The following is a 22,081-nucleotide window of genomic DNA, read 5'->3' as shown; positions in this document are numbered from 1 at the left end:
GTGGGGCTGGGGGGGGCGGGGGGGGGGACACAACTCAGACTCAGTGTCTGCTGTTCTGAATTGCGAGCATAAATATACTAAATCATCCATCACCCACTGACGGGCGCGTTTGCTAAAACACACACACACACACACACACTCTTCAGAAACGCAGTCATCCACAGTCCAATATCAGCCTGGAGCTGCTAAGCTTTAGAGGGCCGGAAGTCAAAATTAATTTTTAAGGAAAAGAGAGATTGGAGAGACAATAGAAACAGCTACAGTGATATACCCTATCAGTGACGTACCTTTGTGATTCTTGACACTTCCTGACATAGTATGCTTAGGCTGGACGATCGAGTTTCTTTGGTTGCGTACAGTGCTTTAGTGTTTGCATTTGACACCCTACGAAGGCTCAACCAAGCAATTGGTGTTGGGCAGAAAGGTGTGTTTTCAGGTATACTTCTATATGTCCACACAAACGCTGTTTTCCACATCGCTGTCTTTACTTATATCTTTTGTATTAAGACAAATACATTTTATTAAAACAATACATGTCATACTGTCAAATTGTTGATGTTTCGCAGTTTCACAAATTTTAAGCACATGGATAGAGTAAACAGAAGGAATGTAGGAGAAACGTTTATTAGATTGTTATTATTCTTACAATAAAGTCATGTAAGTACCAAGGAAGAACGTTGTAATTGAAAAAACAAAAACAAAAAACACAACAGCACACTTTTCCACCAAAAGTTAGACAAACTTCTTCGCACATGTATCGGTGGGAAAAGGCCATATATCACCGAACTGTCCACTTGGTCCTTTCTCCCACAATGCACAGCAAGAGGAAGAGCTGGAAAAAAGAGATGTACTGTACCATCGAGGTACTGAAAAACCCAACAAGAGACAGATACATGAAGGACCACACCCGACAGACCAGCTCACCCTGCACCCTATTCAGATGGAACAGGTAGAAGCCGAGGCAGAAGAGGTAAAGGTCTCATCTACACAGCCAGCACACCATCAATGACCCCGTCTTTGTGTTTGGCGGACACTGTTCCCACCTCAGCACCGGGACAGTGGGGGACGTTTGAAGAATGGTTTCGGGGCGGTAAGGGAATGGTGGGGGGAGTGGGGGAGTGGTGGCTATCAGGGGAGGCTTTTGGAGGGGCTGGGTTGGGGTCTCACCTGGTCGCACTCCCGCCAGCATTGGCAGTGGGTGGTGGGTGAACGCCATGCGGGGGGGACCTCGTCTGGGAGGACAGGGCGCTGAAATCGAATTTCCCCGACTTCTTAAGAGAACCAGGCGAGGAGAGTCCTGGCAAAGAGGGGATCAACAAAATGGCAGAACAGAGACGAGGTTTTAATGAAACATGGCTGGCTTATCTTACGGTTTAAATCTAAATTGAAATTAGAAATCATACTTATGAGACTTTACGGTTAAATTTTTTTAAATAAATACGGTAATCTGCTCTAATGATTATGATCGATTTGAAATCAATGGATTGATTGATTGAGCGATTGTTTGATTCACTGATTAGTTGACTGACTGTTTTAACACACAGATGGCGATGGATCTCACAATCAGTCTCTCCATTACTCTCTGTTTATGTACAGTCAGTGGGACTGTACCATCTTGTCAGACTGAGGGGAGGAGGGGGTTGGGGTTGAGGTCAGGGCATGGGTCTGGGTTTTGAAGCAGCAAGGGAGTTCAGAGTGAAGGGAGGTGACGGGAGACAGGAGGGGTCGGGAGGCTAGGGTTCAGAGTCAGGAGAGGAGGACAGCTGGAAAATGGCATTACAGCTACAGTAACCACTGGGGTATATATACTATATATATATCAATATATATGTGTATATATGAACGACACATTTTGCGCACAGCAACATTCTATTCATTGCCTATTCTTACAGCACAAACGGCTAGGGCTCATTGTACCAGGATGACCAATCCATAGTGACTACTGTATATTCTCCTCTTTAAGACTCCAAACATGGCCGACCAACGGTCAATCCCCCAAAAATCCATTTGTAACTACATTTTTGTAACTCAATTTTGCATCAGTTCGATACATTTGTATACTCTCCAAGTTAAATGAACATTTTACAGTGTACACGCTGCACTTGTCAAGATGCCTATTTAGAGCGAAAGGGGTTTTGGACGCCCTCGTAACTAGGGCAGACTCGTGCTCCTCCGACACAGAGACAGCGTGAGCTGTGCAACCACATATATGGCTGCTGGCGAGGAGCGTGCCAGCGCGTATATCAATGGACCCTTTGATGTAGTGCCCTTCTGAATATCTGACTGTCAGGTGTTTTATGTTATTGCCTCTTAAGATATATTTCATAAATATATCATCATAAAGAGTATGTGCGGACTCACAGATGTAAGATGCAAGCACATACGCACGTGCACCCCCAACACACGCACACACACACACACACACACACACCACACACACACACACACACACACACACACACACACACACACACACACACACACACACACACACACACAAGCTGTTCAGGCAGGGTGGCAGGCTTGCGGCCCGCTGCCAATGAAGCCAGGATGGCAGAGTGTAGACCCGAACACACAGAGAGAGAGAGAGAGAGAGAGAGAGAGAGAGAGAGAGAGAGAGAGAGAGAGAGAGAGAGAGAGAGAGAGAGAGAGAGAGAGAGAGAGAGAGAGAGAGAGAGAGAGAGAGAGAGAGAGAGGAGTGAAGCGGTTGAGGTGTGGTGACAGCACAGCCTACACACACAGAAAAACATATTAAAGTGTCCTCCTCTGTCTATAAATGTCGGCTGAGGCTGCAGGAGTGCATGAAATATCCTCCATTTTGGTAAAAAATCAGGCAGACTAAGTACAGGGCCTGCTCACCAGTGGACCAGAAACATGGCCAAAAGTGTGAGAGCTACAGATAAAAGAGACTCCCTTCTATGATCAAGGCCTCGTGCGGTTGGACGCTGAGGGCATTTATTTTGATGTATGGTAATTCCAGAGGCACAATTTAGAATTTTGGGGTTTGAGGACCAATGCCAAATGGTGCATTTGACCTCTGCAGGGAAGTGCAATGTTGAATATACGCTGAAATATAAAGGCTTGGTAGGGAACCAGCCATAAAATAGAGAATAATGAAGGATGTAAAAGTACACTGTACCTCAGTGTTAATGTTAACTACGAGAGCGTACACATGTAACCAAATGAACCCGTAAGGGTTCTTTTGGTTACATGTGCACACTCTTTCGGGGTCACAAATGGATAAACTAACGCTGAGAATTTCACGGTGTGTAGAAAAAGAAAAAGTACCTCTTGCATCCACTGACTTCATTCTGGAACACCCTGAACGTGTATTGCGTTTTCTTCAGATTCGACTACATAAATATACTGGAAAAACAACCCTGGCGAGCAAAAAGGGCCTTGTAAACTTCTATACGACACAATATTCACACATATAAAACAAACACGCACAAATAAAGGCGAGGATAATTTCAGTACGGCCCAGGGAGTGATGTGGAAATAGATTTTACAAGCTGAGCATATAAAGTCTAACGGGGCAGCTTTCGAAAAATACTTTTTTTTTTATTATCTTATACTGGGAAGCAGTTTTAATCACTATTTACCCACAATGCTCTTGGGCTGCATCGGCGCAGCTGGGCATGTGTGGGTATTGATAAGTATAGAAACAGGTGGGCGTGGGCACTTATGTTCAGCCAGGCACAATGTGTGATACCAAATGTACGTGGGAGGACACGATGTGAGGAAGGAGATCAGTTCTGTGCAAGGGTGACATTAATGATACAAAAATAATATGTGGATAGACACACACACACACACACACACACACACACACACACACACACACACACACACACACACACACACACACACACACACACACACACACACACACACACACACACACACACACACACATGCCATGTCAAACAGATGGGTTTGATTTAAGAAGATTTGAAAATTACACCAAAAATAGTGAGCAAGTCTAATCTTTGACTCTGGGGAACATAACACTCACATACTGTGGGTCATACAGTAGAGTAGAGTAAATGGGGAGTATAGAGCCAGGAGGAGATATGTGTATTTTAACTAACTAACAAACTAACAAACTAACTAACTAACTAACTAACTAACGCAAAGGCAGAGCCACAGTAAATATGCCATCCTGGCTGAGGGCATATTGGAGTTAATTCAATTTAATTCAGCTTTGGTCATTAATCCTTAGTTGTTTTTCAGCTGATGATTAGTATTTGATTAATGAAATTGTTGTCACTTTTGCACATCACCCCTCAAACTAATTTAAAACGAGCATTTTACACCTAATCAGACAACACTTATATTGTTTTTAGAATCTGTGTTGCTCTGTAATTAATCAGCATCTTTGGTAGTATTTTCTGTCTTAATCAGGAGCAGGAAAATTAGGCCCAGATGCCCAATGAAAGCTTTGTCTGACAAAGTGAACAGAAGTTACTCTGATCTCGCCCTTAATCTGTGTGTGCATGTATCTGTGTGTGTGTGTGTGTGTGTGTGTGTGTGTGTGTGTGTGTGTGTGTGTGTGTGTGTGTGTGTGTGTGTGTGTGTGTGTGTGTGTGTGTGTGTGTGTGTGTGTGTGTGTGTGTTTGTGTGTGTGTGTGTGTGTGTGTGTGTGTGTGTGTGCGTGCTCGCGCATGTGTGTGTTTGTGCATTCATGTCTACACACGCAAAATCATTTGTTCTGCATTATTTCTCTGCCCAACTCCTGGCACATCGCATAGGCAGACTGGCAGCCAATCAACTGCTCCCATGACCCTCTAGTCTCGCAACGCTAACAAGCTGGCCAACACACACAAACCCCTAACTGTCATAGGACAGTACACACACACACGCGCGCACACGCACAGACACACACACACACACACACACACACACACACACACACACACACACACACACACACACACACACACACACACACACACACACACACACACACACACACACACACACACACACACACACACACAGCTCAGTTGTAATCAGCAAGATACATCAATTCACATTAATAGTCATCTTCCTCGTAAATCCCACCTCCTCTTCCACAAACTCCCTCAAGGAAAGTGATAAACAGTAAGGAACTCTGTTCCACGCAGGCCAATCAAGGAGAACCAACAAAGAGGGATAGAGCGACCTTCTACCCACAACCCAACACAACCATCTAGATTTAACACCATCCAAATGACAGCTGACCACTTCCACCGTCGGGTATAAAAGCGGCTCTTATGTGACCACAGCATGGAGGTCAATCAAAATGCCTTGAGCACACCCAACCGTTTCCCTCTTCATTTGCACTAGTGAAAAGTTGACTCGCTTGCCGGTGTGGGTTTATTTATTTATCCTGCTCCTCCATCACCACCACCACCACCAGCGAGCAGCAGCAGCAGCGAGCAGGCAGGCAGGAGAAGACACCGGAGAGCGGAGAGGGAGAGTTCAGACTTAATGATGAATTACATGATCACCTGCTATGCCTCAGAGCTTCTCATTCAGGTAGAGAAGCACCCTCGGGGGCAGGCGGGAGGCTGAGGCCCTCGCCTCCTCACCCTCCTCCTCCTCCTCCTCCTCCTCTTTCCGCCGCCTCTCCGCCTCGCCTCTCTCCTCTACCCATCGCACTCCTCCACCACCACCACCATCACCAGAACAGATGTCTGCTGTAACCCAGTAGCTCCCTTCGCTGTAGACACATGGAGGCGCCATCTGGACCGGAACGCTGCTCCTCTCCAGATTGGGGAGTGCGTGAGTGCATGTGTGTGTATGCAAAGAATGTGTGTGAGAGAGAGAGAGAGACGTATAGGGAAATAGAGAGAGAGAGTAAACGCAGGGAGAGGGAGAGACGGAGAGTGAGAGAGATATGAACAGAGGAAGAGGGTAACACGTGTGCATACATTTGTGTGTGTGTGTGAGCGTGCGCGCGTGTGCGTGTATGCCTGGATGTATGCATATTAGTGTGCGTGCACATTTGAGAGACAGAAGGTGCCTTGTGCGTTGACGACACACCTGAGTGTCTTTAGTCTTGTTTGTTTGGGTTGCACGTCTTTCCTTTTGGTCTTTGAGAGGCTGGTTGAGTCAGGCTGATGGCAGGTGGCACGTCACCGAACGCTGCTGTCTAAACAAGCAGCTGGATTAAACAGCCAGTCAGCCACACCACTGCAACTCAACAGGGCCTCATACACTATCCCGCTGTCTGTCTGTCTGTCTGTCTGTCTGTCTGTCTGTCTGTCTGTCTGTCTGTCTGTCTGTCTGTCTGTCTCTCTCATTCACACTTAACCCTTTAAGACCTGAGAAGATTCTAGAAATGTCTTCTAAATCCAAAAAAAAAATTGAAAAAAATAAATAAAAATCCTCGATTTTTCAAAAATAGCAGATCTACAAGTTCATAGCGCGGCACTCGGTGCCGCGCTATGAGCTTGTATATCTGCTATTTTTGAATAGCCTAAAGAAATCTAAAGTGACACAGATGCGTTCCAGGTATCAATGGGTTAATTTCCTTCTCAGGACTCTAATTTAAAAACAACTACCCAGGGGCACCGGGCCAAATGTTGCTGACAAGTTTATGCCACCTCAGAAACTCTGTTAGTGCTCACGCTGATAGCGAATGGCTTTTTGAATATCATAACGGCAATTCTAATAACTCCATCGAGAGAAGGTCATGACCCACAGGACAATGAAGACATCAATTAACGTTTGATTTCTATTAGCTACAGCATGGGACATCTGTGAGGCAGGTAGACGTGGTGGATGTGATGGAGCTACTGGGCTACCAAAGACATTTGGCAAAATCACAAGACACAATGGTGGGCATCTGGTACAGACACACAACCCAACTCCACAGCAGCAGCAGAGTCAGAGAACAGAGGACATAGAGAAAGAGGGATGGATAGGTGTAGAGGACAGGAGAGGAGAGGAGAGGAGACATTGAGATCTTGTAAAACAAGATGGAGCAGCTGGGGAGGAGAGGAACACGCTCTCTAGCTTTGAGAGGAAGTACAGACGGACTCACAGAAGGACACAAAGAGATGTATTCAGGTTGAGGGTGGCATGAGTTGAGGCAGAGGCATGTACAAATGTACACAGTATTAATGTTGGTCTAACCATGGTAAGGAAACTGCACTCCATCGCTCTCATGCTTAATCTTCCTCTCCTGCACACTGGCCAAATGGTGTTGCACTGAAAGGCCAAACAGGGGAGAAGGGAAGAGTTAACAATGGCAGAAAAAAGATACAGAAACATGTAAGGAATGGGAGGGAGAGAGAGAGAGAGAGAGAGAGAGAGAGAGAGAGAGAGAGAGAGAGAGAAAGAAAGAGAGAGAGAGAGAGAGAGAGAGAACAAAGGTGGTAAAATGATGGGCATTGGGTTTTCTTAATGTTGTGAGTGCAGCATACTGTATATAATATATATAATTACATCATAATCACTAGGTGTATTACTATTATATAACATGAGTAAATATGATTTATAACAAAGTTTACATTTAACAACATTTAACAATTCCCAAGAACTCCCACAGTCAAATACTACACTCAGTAGTTAGACATGAATATAGAGTACATACTACATACTGTATATTATGTACAGTATTAATATATCAACTGACACAAATAAAAAAAAATACACATAGAGCCAAAGGTGTTTATGATGGGATAGGTGAACTGACCATATTCGCATGACAGCCATTTTGCTCTTATGCCATGTTTGGGATGGGTTATGACGTAAAAGTAAAATTGTTGCCATGTGAATATTGTCAATGGGCATCAGTGTGAGAGCGATGTGGCTCTTCTACAGTAATCACAGAGCACAGAAGAACAAGTTTGGATGATGACTGCACTAAACCGCATTTAAATACATCTCTCCATCCTGCTCTCCACAAATTACAACGCCTTCTGTGAGGGTGTCATTCCAAAGTAGGAATGTTTTCATGATGACCTCACTAGTTAGTAAGGCGTAAATGAAAATAAAAAGTATTGAGAAGTACCAGATACTAAGCCTAAAGGAATATTTATCCTAAAGGAATGCGTAGGCTATTCTACATGTGGCGGTATGTATTCAGGTTTAGACTCACACACACACATACACAACGCACATTCATGTACAGCACATGACTGAGAGTGTAAGTAAAGAAATGTAGCCTGCTAGCGAGTATGTAGCACTGAAACAAATGTAAAATATTGCCCTCCACTGCCCTCTCCCATATACATCAATGTAGTGGTCTGTAAAAGTACACTGTTATCTGTCTGCACTTTAATTTGTCTGTGACAACAAACTCTTTAACCTCAAACTGAATGTGAAGATGAACGCTAGAGATGAGATATGGCATGCATGGAGCTCCTTCTTACTCAGGCCCGTAATAGTCTGTAATGTGTGTGGGTGTGTGCGTGTGTGCGTGTGAGCGTGTGTGCGTGTGTGTGTGGGTGTGTGTGTGGGTGGGTGGGTTTGGTGGAATAGCCTGAGTGAATGGTGAATGCATGAAGGACAGCGAGGATGGGTTAAAAGAATGAGTGTGTGTGTGTGTGTGGTGGGGGGGGGGTGTTGTACCAGGAAAGGTGAAGAGGAGAGTAAAGGCCAAATTACACTTGCCGTGCCCGTGTAGCCGCGAGGGTAGGCTATCGTCATACGGTTATTTTAACACGTTCCATGCCACTGTTTAATATCATAATGTACTCACCAGTGCCAGCGATTTATTGTTGTTTTTTTTTTTTTTTCACGTCGCCACAGACATCGCTAAATCCGTTAAAATCGCACGTTCAACTGTTTGTAAACGCACAGGGGATCTGTGTGAGACGGGCAGTGAAAACCATTTCGATCTGCGATCCGCCATCTTGAAGCTACAACGGTTTATGCTAAACAGCGATCAGCGATGAGAAAAACAACAACCGAGAAAATGGACATTTAGTTTCCGCTTTAGAGTGGAGGCGGATGGGATCCGGAATTTCCGGATCCCGGATAATTCCGTTTCCGGTGGTGCTACAATGAAATGTGTCGTGGCGAACGAGGCCTACAATGAAATGTGAACCTGTGAGTAAAAAAAATAATAAAAAGACCACTTCGCGTACATATACGCGACTGGCACGTTGCGCAATCAAGTAGGTTCGCGTATATATACGCGACTGGCACTCAATGTGTTCAGATCTTAGATCTTATGACTTTCACGCACGTACAATTACGGTGCCGTTTGCTAAACACATGGTCGCTGTTAGAGGAGACGTTGTGTACAGCCCCTTTGTGTGAGCAGGTCCATCTACAGTACGTGCATCTGTAACGTGTCGGTAAAAGCCTGTAAAGACAACCCAATGATGAATGTGCTTATAGGTTCTTGGAAAGAAATTGCTGTTACTGTCAGAACAGATAAAAGTGTGTGCAGGACGAAGTGAAAGTATGTGCGAGACAACTGACACTACTAGCGTACACTGTGGTGCCCTTGGGTGGAGCGTGTGCGCATCTGCAGACACCAAATTGTAGTATAAACACATAACTACGTAAGCGTCCGCGGACCCTCCCGGCTACGCTGACACGGAAAGTATCATCAGGCCTTAAGAGTGTCATGCGGTACGGCTGAGTAATGGCGGGAAGGAGGGATGACGGGTTGGATGGATGGAAGGATGGAGGGAGGAACTGGAGTTGGTGTCAGGCCCATTTCTAATTTCACTTTCTTTGTGATGTGAAAAGAACCCTTCTTGTGAGGCAGACAAATTTGATAAAAACTTTGGGTATATATATGTATAAGTATATATATGTATATGTATATGTATATGTATATGTATATGTATATATATATATATATATATATATACACACACACACACACACACACACACACACACACACACACACACACACACACACACACCCACACACACACACACACACACCCACACACACACACACGTGTATATTTTATATAATTAATAAATAAAATAAAAAAGCACAATGGGATAGCTGTACAGGAATATATTTTACGGTGAAGGTGAACGTAATCGCAACAGTAATCAAAGTAATTGTTTTCAGTGAAATCTTACAACAACACTGTCTGAAGTGAGACAGACCTGAGCCCACCTCCAGTGGCACAGGTACTGTATGTGAATGTGTGGGGGTGTGTTGGGGGCTTGACTGTACCTGCATCCACATCATTAGGCCAACCGCTGGACTGAGAGCTGCTGCCGGCCGCAGGGGAACGTCCCGAGTAGAACACATCGTCCACCGGACTCTCCATCTCACTGTCGTCGATGGACTTGCGCTTGTTGGAGCTGCAGAGACCAGAAGAAAACAGGGTGTAAGGTGCGTTCATTATGCTGTAACTGTTGTTCAACCGTAAAATCATCAGTGTTCATTTAACCCTTTAAAGACCGGGAATTTTAGATTTCTTTGGCTATTCAAAAATAGCAGATCTACAAGCTCGTAGCGCTGCACTATTTTTGAAAAATCGTGAAGATTTGTGCAAATCTTTCAATGTATATGTATTTTAAAGCGAACATTTGTAACTCAAATCTTTGCTTCTGGGGGAGGGGGGTCCCTGGAACAACATATTTTGAGATGGGGGTCCGCGGCCAAATACATATCATTTTGGGCGTCCTTGACACGAAAAAGTTTCCACTGATATTATAGCGAAATAAGTAGAAAAAAAAGAACTGTTAGGATTTAGAAGACATTTATAGAATCCCCCAGATGCTAATATTTGAGTTAAAAATATATATATTTGAATATTTTTGAATAGCCAAAGGAATTAAAGTGACACAGATGCGTTGCCGGATTGAATGGGTTAACACTGATGAGTGTATACAAATGAAACCAAATTGAACTGGAGGGGTCTGTTTGGTTACATTTGTACTCTCTCTCATTTACAAGTGGTTACAAGATGTTACTGTGTGGATGTACTGTAGACAGGGGAAAGGAAGGGTTCAACGTGTTTTTTTGGCAGGAAACCTTTTGCCTTTTTGAATTTTAGTTGGTTATTTTACTTCTTAAGATTCTTGTCACTTTTCCTCCTGGCGATTTAGCAGCTTTAGCGGGCGTACTGCATAAGTCATGACGTCATGACTTCTAATAAAGACAACTTACGACCTTTCGTCACATGTTGTCCCCTCTCATTGACCTCTCTTTCCTGTCTCTCTCCCTGCAGTGATTTTTTAACGAAGCAGAAACGCTTCAAATGGCTTTGGGTATTGTTTGCATTTCCTCAATGAAATCAAGGGACATTACTAATGGGTACCTTATGGTTAATGGTGCAGCTTTGTTTCGGTTAGGAGTGCCAACAGCACAAACAAGCCATTTCACAGACACTGGAGGAGAAATGGAGTGATTTTTTACTCCTAAACAAGAAGCCGGAGTAGAAAAATAACCAACTGAAAATTGTAAATGTTAATGTTTCCCTTCAGGGTTTTGGGATATTGTGTTTTAGCTGAGGGGACAAAGCAACGAGACCTTAGAGAGAACACAAGCATAGGGGCAGGGTTTATTTAACATGCTGTATCCATAACAGCCTGAAGCAGCCTCACACTGGAGACTGTGTATAAAGTGTGCATGGTGATGGTGGGGCACATTCTTGTGTGTGATTGCGGATTCATATGGACTCGTACATCTGTGACCAATAAAAATAAGGGGGTTTTGAATGTACAGTGGATCATTGCGAATCTTTGTGTGGGTTGTGTGTGTGTGTGTGTGTGTGTGTGTGTGTGTGTGTGTGTGTGTGTGTGTGTGTGTGTGTGTGTGTGTGTGTGTGTGTGTGTGTGTGTATATGTGTGTGTGTGTGTGTGCGTGCGTATTAGTGTGCATTAACTGCGTATACTGGTGTGCAAACATAATGTGTGTGTAGGTGCGCATGCATGCATGCTTGTGCATGTTTAAGTGCATACAGTTACAGTATGTGTAGGTGCAGATTGTACATTGCACGCGTGCGCGCGCGTGTGTGTGTGTGTGTGCGCGCGCACCCGCGCCTGTACGTACGTGTGAGTGTGCACGTGCGTTAATGTGTGTGTGGCTTTGTGCGAGTGTTATCCGGGGGTCTGTATTACATTAGTATCAGGGGAGATAGTCTGCAATGAGTGTAACTACCTCCGTGGGAGACTGGCATAAAGCTCCATTTCAGTCCTGCAGCGAAAAAGTAGCGACAGAAAACAAGAAAGAGAGAATGAGAGTGAGAGAGAGTTTGTGAGGGGGGTGGGGGGGGGGGGGGAGTACGAGAATGATGAAGTCGGGGGGGAGAGACAAAAGGCAAAAAAAAATTCACAGACAATGTGACGGACATTTTTTGGTGGAAAGAAGAACAAGAGAAGAGAAGGGATTAGTGAGGAAGAAGAGAAAGATGGGGAGCGCAGCAAAGAAGGACAAAGATTGAAAAAGCAGAGCAGGCCGAGTGTTAAGTAAAGAACAAACATCAGAGATTAGAGAGTTAATGCTTCATTCATACTGCGTCGTACGGCGATGTCGTGTGCTGACATCATCATATGACAGTAGAAATCAGGCATAAGAACAAGGAGTATTAGTACAGATTACAGAAACAGTGAAATATCAGTTCACAGCCTGTGTGTGTGTGTGTGTGTGTGTGTGTGTGTGTGTGTGTGTGTGTGTGTGTGTGTGTGTGTGTGTGTGTGTGTGTGTGTGTGTGTGTGTGTGTGTGTGTGTGTGTGTGCGCGCGCGCGTGTGTGAGTTTTGCTTCCTTTCCAACGTGTCCTCCTGTGTTTATCCTGATCACATATGTGTATGAGTGCACGTGCATTTTTGTATACTGTACATTACATGTACTTTACAGTACATGAGTTTGGAGATGTGCATGCGTGTACATCATGTGTGCATAAACATGTACAGTACAGTACTTCACGTTTACTGCACGTGTAAAATGTGTAAAATGTTAATATGAGTTTGTGAGAGCTTGGATGTGTGCACATTAGTATAAAAACGCAAATGGACCTTTTTTTTACATTTTCATTTTGATATTAAAGCAAAACTTTGGTGTCATGATGTAACTCCAAATATTGGCGAGATATCTTCAATAGTTAAATAGATAAAAAAAAATATCATCCAAAATAAAATCCAAAAATGTTTTTACATTGCAGAGTGAAACCTGTTGCATACAAACAATCAAACATAAACAAGATTCTGTCAATGTATAACACTACAAAACCTGATACAGCATTTGCTTTTCAATAAACATGTCAGATCCACATCCTAATTAGACTGCCCCAACGCTCCTGATTTCGTGTATAGAGGGGCGGGTGTTAGAGCCGGCGAGAGATTGCGCCTGATCCCCATTGGTTCACCGATCTGTCCGTCAACCCCCGCCCCGTTAACACAACATTACGAGCGACGCCCACTGCACTCTGGTTGGTTGGGAAGTGAAACACTTCCTCATACCGAGTACACTGACGTGCTGGGCCAGGCTTTTATTTTTTAGCAAAACTAAGCAATAAAAGCCTGGAGATCGAGGCTACATCCTAATTCAAATAGTAAAATCAAACTTTTTATTAAAAAAAGAAAAAAATAATCAATTTTGGTTTGTTTGGCAGAATTAACTTTGTTTGCATTTATTCATTTAGGTGGTAAAAGAGTGACCCTGAGACCTATTTCTCTTTGCAATGTAAGTGAGTCAAATGTAAGTCAATGGGGAGACTATTTAGGAATATCAATTTCTAATCAATGGAGCAACTATTGAAGAGACTTCACCAATATTTGCAGTCAGATTATGGCCAGATAACTACACAACCCAAACCTACCAAAGTGTCATTTTGCTTAACAGCGAGTGTGTGTGTAAATGTTTGATAGAACGAGACAATGTTAAAGTGTGTACCTGGTGGAGGGAGTGGACGTGATGGAGCGCCGCCCCAGGGCCACCTGGTTGATGTTGTAGTAGCCGGGACTGTCCAGGTCAGCCAGGGAGAAGTTGGGACCAGATGCCGTGGCAACCGGGGCTGAGAGACGAACACACGGGTAAACAACCAGACACATGAATGTACATTCATGGAAAAACTAAAAGCAAAAAATATTAATTGTTATTATAAATATTAATGAGGTTGGCAAGCAAGTCTTTCTGATCTATCTAGACGAGGACGGACCTCTAAGTAGGTCATGTACGTAGACAATAAAAAAAAAGCTGACATATAAGACAACCATTCATTTCTTGATTCTTTTCTCCAAAGATAGTCGGAATTTATTTATTTATATTGACTTATTACATTCATTTTAATATGAAATAATTGACTTATTCTGTGTTTGCAGTATTCTGAGCAGCAAAGCAGTGAATATTTTCACTCTTAGCTTGGCTGGCAATCGTACTGTAGATCGCTCCAGCCTTGGAAAAGGGAGAGTAACATCACATGCACAAAAAAAACGTTGCCCAAAAAGTTATTAGTCATTAGCTCACTAACTCGTTTACTCATCACTGGTTTATAAAACTCAACACTCTGTTCCACTGATGGACCACTTAATAGGTCTACAGGCCAGGGTTTGAGTGAGGCTGCCTTGGGGTAAGTCCTGCTATTAAAGTATTAGACTACGGTGACTCAGACTGTGAAAGAGCGAAAGAGAACGTATTGGGAGTGACAGGGAGAGTGAAGTGGGAGTGTGTCGTCTGCAGGGAGACTGACAGAGGAAATTATAGTAGTGACTCACTCTGTGACACGCGGACCAGCTCGGCAACGTTCCACACCCCAGAAGTCACAAAGCAGTCCTGGAAACTCAAGTGCCCTGGGGAGAAGGAGAGGAGCGTGTGAGAGGGTAACAAAGACATGCCCATATTCATAGAAGTAGTACACATATTATACACTGTAAAAATACTCTTGTCTAACGCAGAGACTGTAAAAATGGTTAAATCAACACCCCGATTTGACCCATTAACCACATGAACGTTAGCATCACAATTCTGAGGCAAACATTCAGTGACAATAGGCGATCTACAAGTTCACCATGCGTCGCAACACGATACATTGTGAGCTTGTACTGTAGATTGGTTATTTTCTTTTCGGTGAAGATATTTAGTGTGCAGTGAAAACAACAGGGGGCCTAGTATAAAGACCTGGGGGACTCTGGTCAACTAAGTATAGGGTTTAAGTGGTTAACAACAGGATAGACGTACGCAGTACATACAGGACATATGTGGCCTTAAAAACACACACACACACACACACACACACACACACACACACACACACACACACACACACACACACACACACACACACACACACACACACACACACACACACACACACACACACACACACACACACACACACAGACGGACGCAGTTGAAAAACACATGGAAAAAGCAGATAAACCACTGGTGTCATCCAATGGGGCCATGTGTTTTCCATAAGATAGGACAGGCCTCTGGTTGGACGTATCACACACTTATCAAATCAACCCTCTAGACAGGTTCTCCTGACTGCTGACAGTCCAACACACATGGCCCGCCTGTGTCCAACGGGGGAATACGAGCCCAACACAGACGCCTGCTATACAATGTGTTTCCTGGTCCGTCTGTGCACATATCAAACACACATGCAGGGCTATAATCATGAAGGTGTATTCATGTGCACGTGTGTGCATATGTACAAATACCACACACATACATAAGTGCATTCACACCAAGTATAAAAGTTGCACACACACACACACACACACACACGCACAGTACACACACATACATACACACACACACACACACACACACGCACGCACGCATACACACGCACACACACACACACACACACACACACACACACACACACACACACACACACACACACACACACACACACACACACACACACACACACACACACACACACACACACACACACACACACACACACACACCACACCCCCACACACACACACACACACACACACACACACACACACACATCTCGAATGTTGACATATGTGGTCCTGTGGGCAGCCAGTGTGCCAGAGGGTTCTGCTATAGAGCGTGTTTATCTATATGATGTCATGACGGCTGCACCGATTGGCTCAGCCATGTTTGTGCATGCTGTTCTGTTCTGAAGTTTTGTCAGACTCCCCATGTGCAGTTTCATATGTGTGTGTGTGTGTGTGTGTGTGTGTGTGTGTGTGTGTGTGTTTGAGTGAATATGTGTCATCATGCGTGATTGTACAACTACATCACACACACACACACACACACACACACACACACACACACACACACACACACACACATACACACACACACACACACACACACACACACACACACACACACACACACACACACACACACACACACACACATGCGCGCACGTGTGTTAACAGATGTGTGTGTACTCTATACTGTCCAACTCCATATGTCCAGTTGTATTTGCTGTGTCTATATAGTAGGATGTCCTCGGCTCCACGGGTGAGTGAGTTTTAAATCCACGCCCTTCCTCCACCCACCCCCCACTCCTCCTCTTCTCTTCCTCCCTCCATTTCTCCATGTTCTCATTTGTTCTCCGTTTTCTCCCTCTTCCCCTCTCTCTCTCCTCCCATTCGTCCCTATCCCTCTCTATGCTCCATCCTCTTCCTCCCGCTGCCTTCCCTCTCTTCGACCCTCTGCTCCATCCCTACATCTATTTCCTCTCCCCATCCATTACTCTCTCTCTCTCTCTCTCTTTCCCTACCTCACCCGTCTCTCGCTCCCTCCTCCATCTATCTATCAATTTGCGTCTCTCCCTCCCTCTCTATCGACATCCCTTAGCTAGCCCCTACTCTCTCTCTCTCTCTCTCTCTCTCTCTCTCTCTCTCTCTCTCTCTCTCATCTCTCTCTCTCTCTCTCTCTCTCTCTCTCTCCCTCTCTCCCTCTCTCTCTCTCTCTCTCTGTCTCTCTCTCTCTCTCTCTCCATCCCTCCAGGGTTAACCACAGCGGGGACGGCGCATGAGGTCAGCGCTGAGCTCGGCAGCGGCCATGTGGTTCCCATCTTCCAATAACGTCAGTGTGATTTATGAGTGGCCCGCCACACTCGCAGCACAGCCCCCATCAGCTCTCCTTACTATAATAAACTTAGACCCAACTCCGCTGGGACACACGCTCACACAGAGGGGCCTGTGTGTTGGGGTATTGTGTACGTGTGTGTGTGTGTGTGTAATAGTACAGTATGTGAGTGAGAGAGAAAGTGTGTGCGTGTTTGTGATTGCGGTGGGTTGTCTGAAAGTTTCCGAAGGATGCATTTGCATGACGACTTAACCGCCTTCAACCGGGCATTTAGGGCATGCCATTATAGGCGAAAATGTTCACATTTAAAAAAGAAAAGTGAATAAAATAATTACTTTATCATTGAGCAACGCGGCTATTTTTACAATTTGCTTCACGGTGAAGTATATACTGTACGGCTAATGTGGGTAATGCACAGGATGCTTGTTCATGGGAGTACTGCATATGTATACCGTATAAAGGAAGTGGAATTGATGTATGTCTCTGTGTGTGCGTGTGTGTGTGTGTGTGTGTGTGTGTGTGTGTGTGTGTGTGTGTGTGTGTGTGTGTGTGTGTGTGTGTGTGTGTGTGTGTGTGTGTGTGTGTGTGTGTGTGTGTGTGTGTGTGCGTGCGTGCGCGTGCGCGTGCGTGTGCGTGTGCGTGTGTGTGTGTGTGTGCGCGTGCGCGTGTGTGTGTGTCGTGCGTGCGTGTGTGTGCAAGCATGCAATGAGTGTGTTTCCTCACCATTGGGCGGTGGCTTTATGTCTGTGTCTCCTTGCTGGTTTGAGTTGTCTGATTGTCCTGATTGTTCTGTGAAAGAGAGAGAAAGAGAGATGGTTAAGCAATAGACAGATGTCTGGATACTACCCAAGGTGAGGGGGCAGGGGGGCAGGTCAGTATTAGAGGAAACTCTTCTGAAACACTTTTGAAGAGGCATTTCTTTCTTTCTTTCTTTCTTTCTTTCTTTCTTTCTTTCTTTCTTTCTTTCTTTCTTTCTTTCTTTCTTTCTTTCTTTCTTTCTGTCTACCAACGAGAGGCAGATCAATGTCTGAGATAAAAGCTGGTATTTCAGCCCACGTCGAACCTTCCAAGTCATAAAATTGCAAATCAAAAAGGTCAAAGCTTTCCTTGTGGAGTCTATACCGCCATGGTTGGGAAAGATCACTTTTCCAACACACTTCAAAAGCTTCCGTTTTGAGTGTTGAGTGAATATAAGATGATTAAGACTTAAAATATAACAGTCAGGGGATTTCTCCCCGTTGTATTTTTCTTCCTTCCCCGGACACCTCTACCTTCTCGTTCTCTCTGCGTCTCTCTTTCTCTCCCTGTGAGGGAGACACACTGGGCACAGGCACACAGCCTGGCCATCTCCGTAAAGGCCTTTGGCACCATGCAGTAAACACAGGTCCCAAATAACCTTGGCGGCTCTCTCCCTGCCTCTCTCTGTTTCTATCTGTCTCTCTCTCTCTCTCACTGTCTCACTCTCCCTGTCCCTCCGCACTGCTTACTGGGTCCTAGACGTTGTTTGGACGGTCTCTTCACCTTAACGACTATGGGGACAGGCAGGCGACGGGGTGCGGCAAGAGGCCTCTGTAGGCAGGTTTGGTTTGGCCCTGCTGACCTGCCATTCCTCATCTGCTGCGTCATGCAACCTTGTGAAGCTTTATGGTTGTATCATATATACCATCCAGGACAATTAGTCCACAGAGTTGAAGCTTTAAGGCAGTCCCGGGCCAAGTCTCCACCGGCCAGCCAGCCAGTGCCCTCGCCACCCTCCAGTACTACGCCCCCCCCACCCCCTCCACTCGCGGACCCTGCTCCTTCTAAGCCCCATCAGCATCCTAATTTTGGATAGCGCCAGCACACGATGTGCCAGTAAACTGCTGCACTATTCACCCTGTCCGTCCGCCTGCCAAAGCTGGGAAAACAAAAAGGAGAAGGGGCAAAATCACTACATCACTTTGGGACGAAAAGGAGAGCAAAAACACAGGGGATAGAGTTTCTTTTTCTTTTTTCTCTCCAAATCCCCATCAGCCACCCCCGAAACCCCCACTCCCCCCCCCCCATCCCCACCACACGCTTGTTCGCTCAGGGTCCATCTCTTTCTCCTTCGCTTTCTCTCTCTCCCTCACTTTCTCTCTTCCCTGCCTCTCCCTCTCTCTCATGCTGTCGCTCTGTGGAATCCTGGCAGCCATCTTAGCGCTTGGCAGCCATCTTAGCTTTGGCGGTACCAATGCATTCCTGCTAGCTGACGGTGCACCCACACACGCTCGCATGCGCACGCACACACACACACACGCACACGCACACGCACACACACACACACACACACACACACACACACACACACACACACACACACACACAGCACACGCACACGCACACACACACACACACACACACACACACACACACAGACGTCCACAGGTCCACAGGTCCACAGGTCCTAAAGATAAAAAAGACCTACAGAGGATATATAGTGCTAATGGGGTGCAAATAAAACCACTGCAATGTTTGTCTGCAGTCCTGCGAGCGCGGTGTTAGCTGGACCTCAAAGCATGCAACACAGCTACCACGGGGAGAATGAGAGGCAGGGCGCGAGGGGGATCATGGCTGTCAGGCACATCGATAAGTTATGAGGAAGGATGAGAATGGGAGAACATGAGGAAATCATCCATGCCGCCGTCTGTCATCTCATGCCAAAAGCACATTCTCATGCAAAGGCAAATAAGGTGAAGTCTTCACTTGAACCCTGACTGTATAAAGTCTGATTTATACCCCATTGCGTGTCGGTGTCACGCGAAAATAGCCAATCTACGGGCGCACAATGCATTACGTTGCATCGCCTTGTGAGCTTGTAGATCTGCTATTTCCGGGGCACGACACCGTGCTGAAGCATATTAGCTAAGCCGTAAGCCTGGCTCCTTTATTATGGTGGCAATGCTCACTTTAAAGGCTCACTCATACATCGTTGGACATCCAAATCGCTCGATGAAAACAAGTTGTTGTTGTCGTTGAGCGATGCAATTCTACAAATCACGCTGGTGGTTTATTTCACTACTCCTTAAATGTCTAAGAGCTGTTCGGGGCTCTCTGCCATACATAGGCCTACGTAGTCTTACCCTACAACGGACCAACATATTATCGAAATTCGTGACTGGTTTCCATGACAACAGTGACACAGTGTGTCGACGTAGTCAGGTCCCTAATGAGGAGCAGCGATTGAAGCCTGTGTGTGTGTGTGTGTGTGTGTGTGTGTGTGTGTGTGTGTGTGTGTGTGTGTGTGTGTGTGTGTGTGTGCGCGCGCGTGCGTGCGTGCGTACACACATGCTGCTGTCTGGCCCGGCCATTAGGCAAGATGAGAATGATAATATAGCTGACTGGCAAGGCCTCGTCCTCATCCATTCTCTGCTCTATAGAGCCACAACCACAGCTGTGGGCCAGACTGGGTCTCACCTGCCTGCCACCTGGGACTCACCGCTAGACTTAACATAAGCCATTTGGTAAACACTTTTATCCAAATCCTTTTATGGGGTCTGGAGTGCATGTATTTTTTTTTTCTTATCACGGGTGGCCACAGTGGGAATCAAACCCCATGACCCGTGCAGTGAAGGTGCCATGCTCTGCCCACAATACGCCCTGCGACCCTAGTCCAGATACATATCTCCCCACCCGTATTTATTAAATAGTACAAAACTATCAATCTATCATCACTGAGGACTTCTTTCAGCTAAATTTATCTTCTTATCTTTTTAGCCCTTTTTCCCTTTGAGCCGTCTGGATGCCAGCGGTGAAGACATACTGTACTGTGCTGCTGCTGAGTGTATTCAGGTGTGTCCCTCTGCTACATGAAAGCTCTCCTTTCATTCCATTTGGGAGAGGCTTGATTATGGTAATAATGACTAAGACAGCTCAGTCCGAGATAATATGAACAACATGTGTAAATTCTCATTTAGGGAGGATGAATACAAAAGGTCAAATACAAGGATTAATACAATTTCCAAGTAAACATGCGCAGACTTTTCCTACCAAGTCAATGTACTGTATGCCAGATCTTGCATATTTTTATATATGTTTTAGCCTTCAAGTATTTTAGTAGTCTTTATGGCGACACCTAAAGACTGTTAGAACTGTGATTCCCAGAATTTAGATGGAAACTAAATCAGCGAAGTACTGCTCCAAAGTGAATGTGAATGTGCAGAGGTTATTTTGAAAGGCAACGCCATTGTCCGAATCAGTATGTATTCACTTTCAAATAAATAAATATATATGCCGATGCTTGCATCATTTTGGCGCAGTGTTGTCAAAAAACTAATTATGAGGAATGGTTATGTGAAAAATATACTAGTGAAAGATTATATCAAAAATACCTTTTGCTTGATTGAAAAAGTTACTCAGTATGACTTTTATAAATGACCATCGTTTGTTGTATAGTCCAGGTTTGGGTTAGTATTTGCAAATAAATCTTTATTCTTCAAGGAACTCTAGATGCGTTAGGTTTACCGCTTTCAAACAAGTCATTTATTTATAACTAACTCTAGTCTAGTTACCTGTTCAATCATTGTCAAACAGTACCCTACCCGATAGGATTGCCAATAGGATAACCAAACGGAAAAGTTAAAAGTAAACGTAAAAAGGCAAGAAGCCTACATTTAAATGTGGTGTTGATGTCACTTTGTAGCAGCCTTTAACCCATTAAGACCGGGAAAGCATCTGTGTCATTTTAGATTTCTTTGGCAATTCAAAAATAGCAAATATACAAGCTCATAGCGTGGCATATCAATGAGCTTGTAGATCTGCTATTTTTGAAAAATCATGAACATTTGTGCAAATCTTTGAATATATATATATTTTTAAACAACATTTTGAACTCAAATCTTTGCTTCTGGGGGTCCCTGGAACAAATTGTTTTGAGATATTTTTTATATTTATATATTTTTTATATTTTTTTCAAAAAGATGTTAGGATTTAGAAAACATTTTTAGAATCGGCCTCAGGTTTGAACCCATTAAGATGGGTTAAAACCAAAACCTGTACGTCAGTGAGGCCCTCTATTGATCTGGGGGAGTTTACACTACCAAAGCGGCATAAACCCAGCCCTCTTTCCAAGCTAAAGTTAAAACTAAAAGTATGCTAAAGTAAAGTAGAAGAATGTGG

The 22,081-nt window shown here is 44.7% G+C and overlaps 1 protein-coding gene across 1 annotated transcript in view; it reads right to left on the bottom strand.

Annotated features, from left to right (window-relative positions):
- The window catches only part of nfixb (nuclear factor I/Xb), a 119,887-nt gene that overhangs the window by 16,543 nt on the left and 81,263 nt on the right, over nt 1-22,081 (bottom strand). Inside the window, 8 exon segments of the mRNA XM_080447928.1 lie at nt 1,168-1,222; nt 1,224-1,297; nt 7,123-7,197; nt 10,141-10,271; nt 12,076-12,111; nt 13,808-13,928; nt 14,629-14,703; nt 17,669-17,734. Coding sequence (XP_080304054.1) covers nt 1,168-1,222; nt 1,224-1,297; nt 7,123-7,197; nt 10,141-10,271; nt 12,076-12,111; nt 13,808-13,928; nt 14,629-14,703; nt 17,669-17,734 — 633 coding nt within the window.

The sequence above is a fragment of the Gymnoscopelus braueri genome (assembly GCF_963280865.1).
Source record: "Gymnoscopelus braueri genome assembly, chromosome: 13".
NCBI classification, from domain to species: Eukaryota; Metazoa; Chordata; class Actinopteri; order Myctophiformes; family Myctophidae; genus Gymnoscopelus; species Gymnoscopelus braueri.
This window is presented reverse-complemented; position numbering and strand designations above follow the sequence as displayed.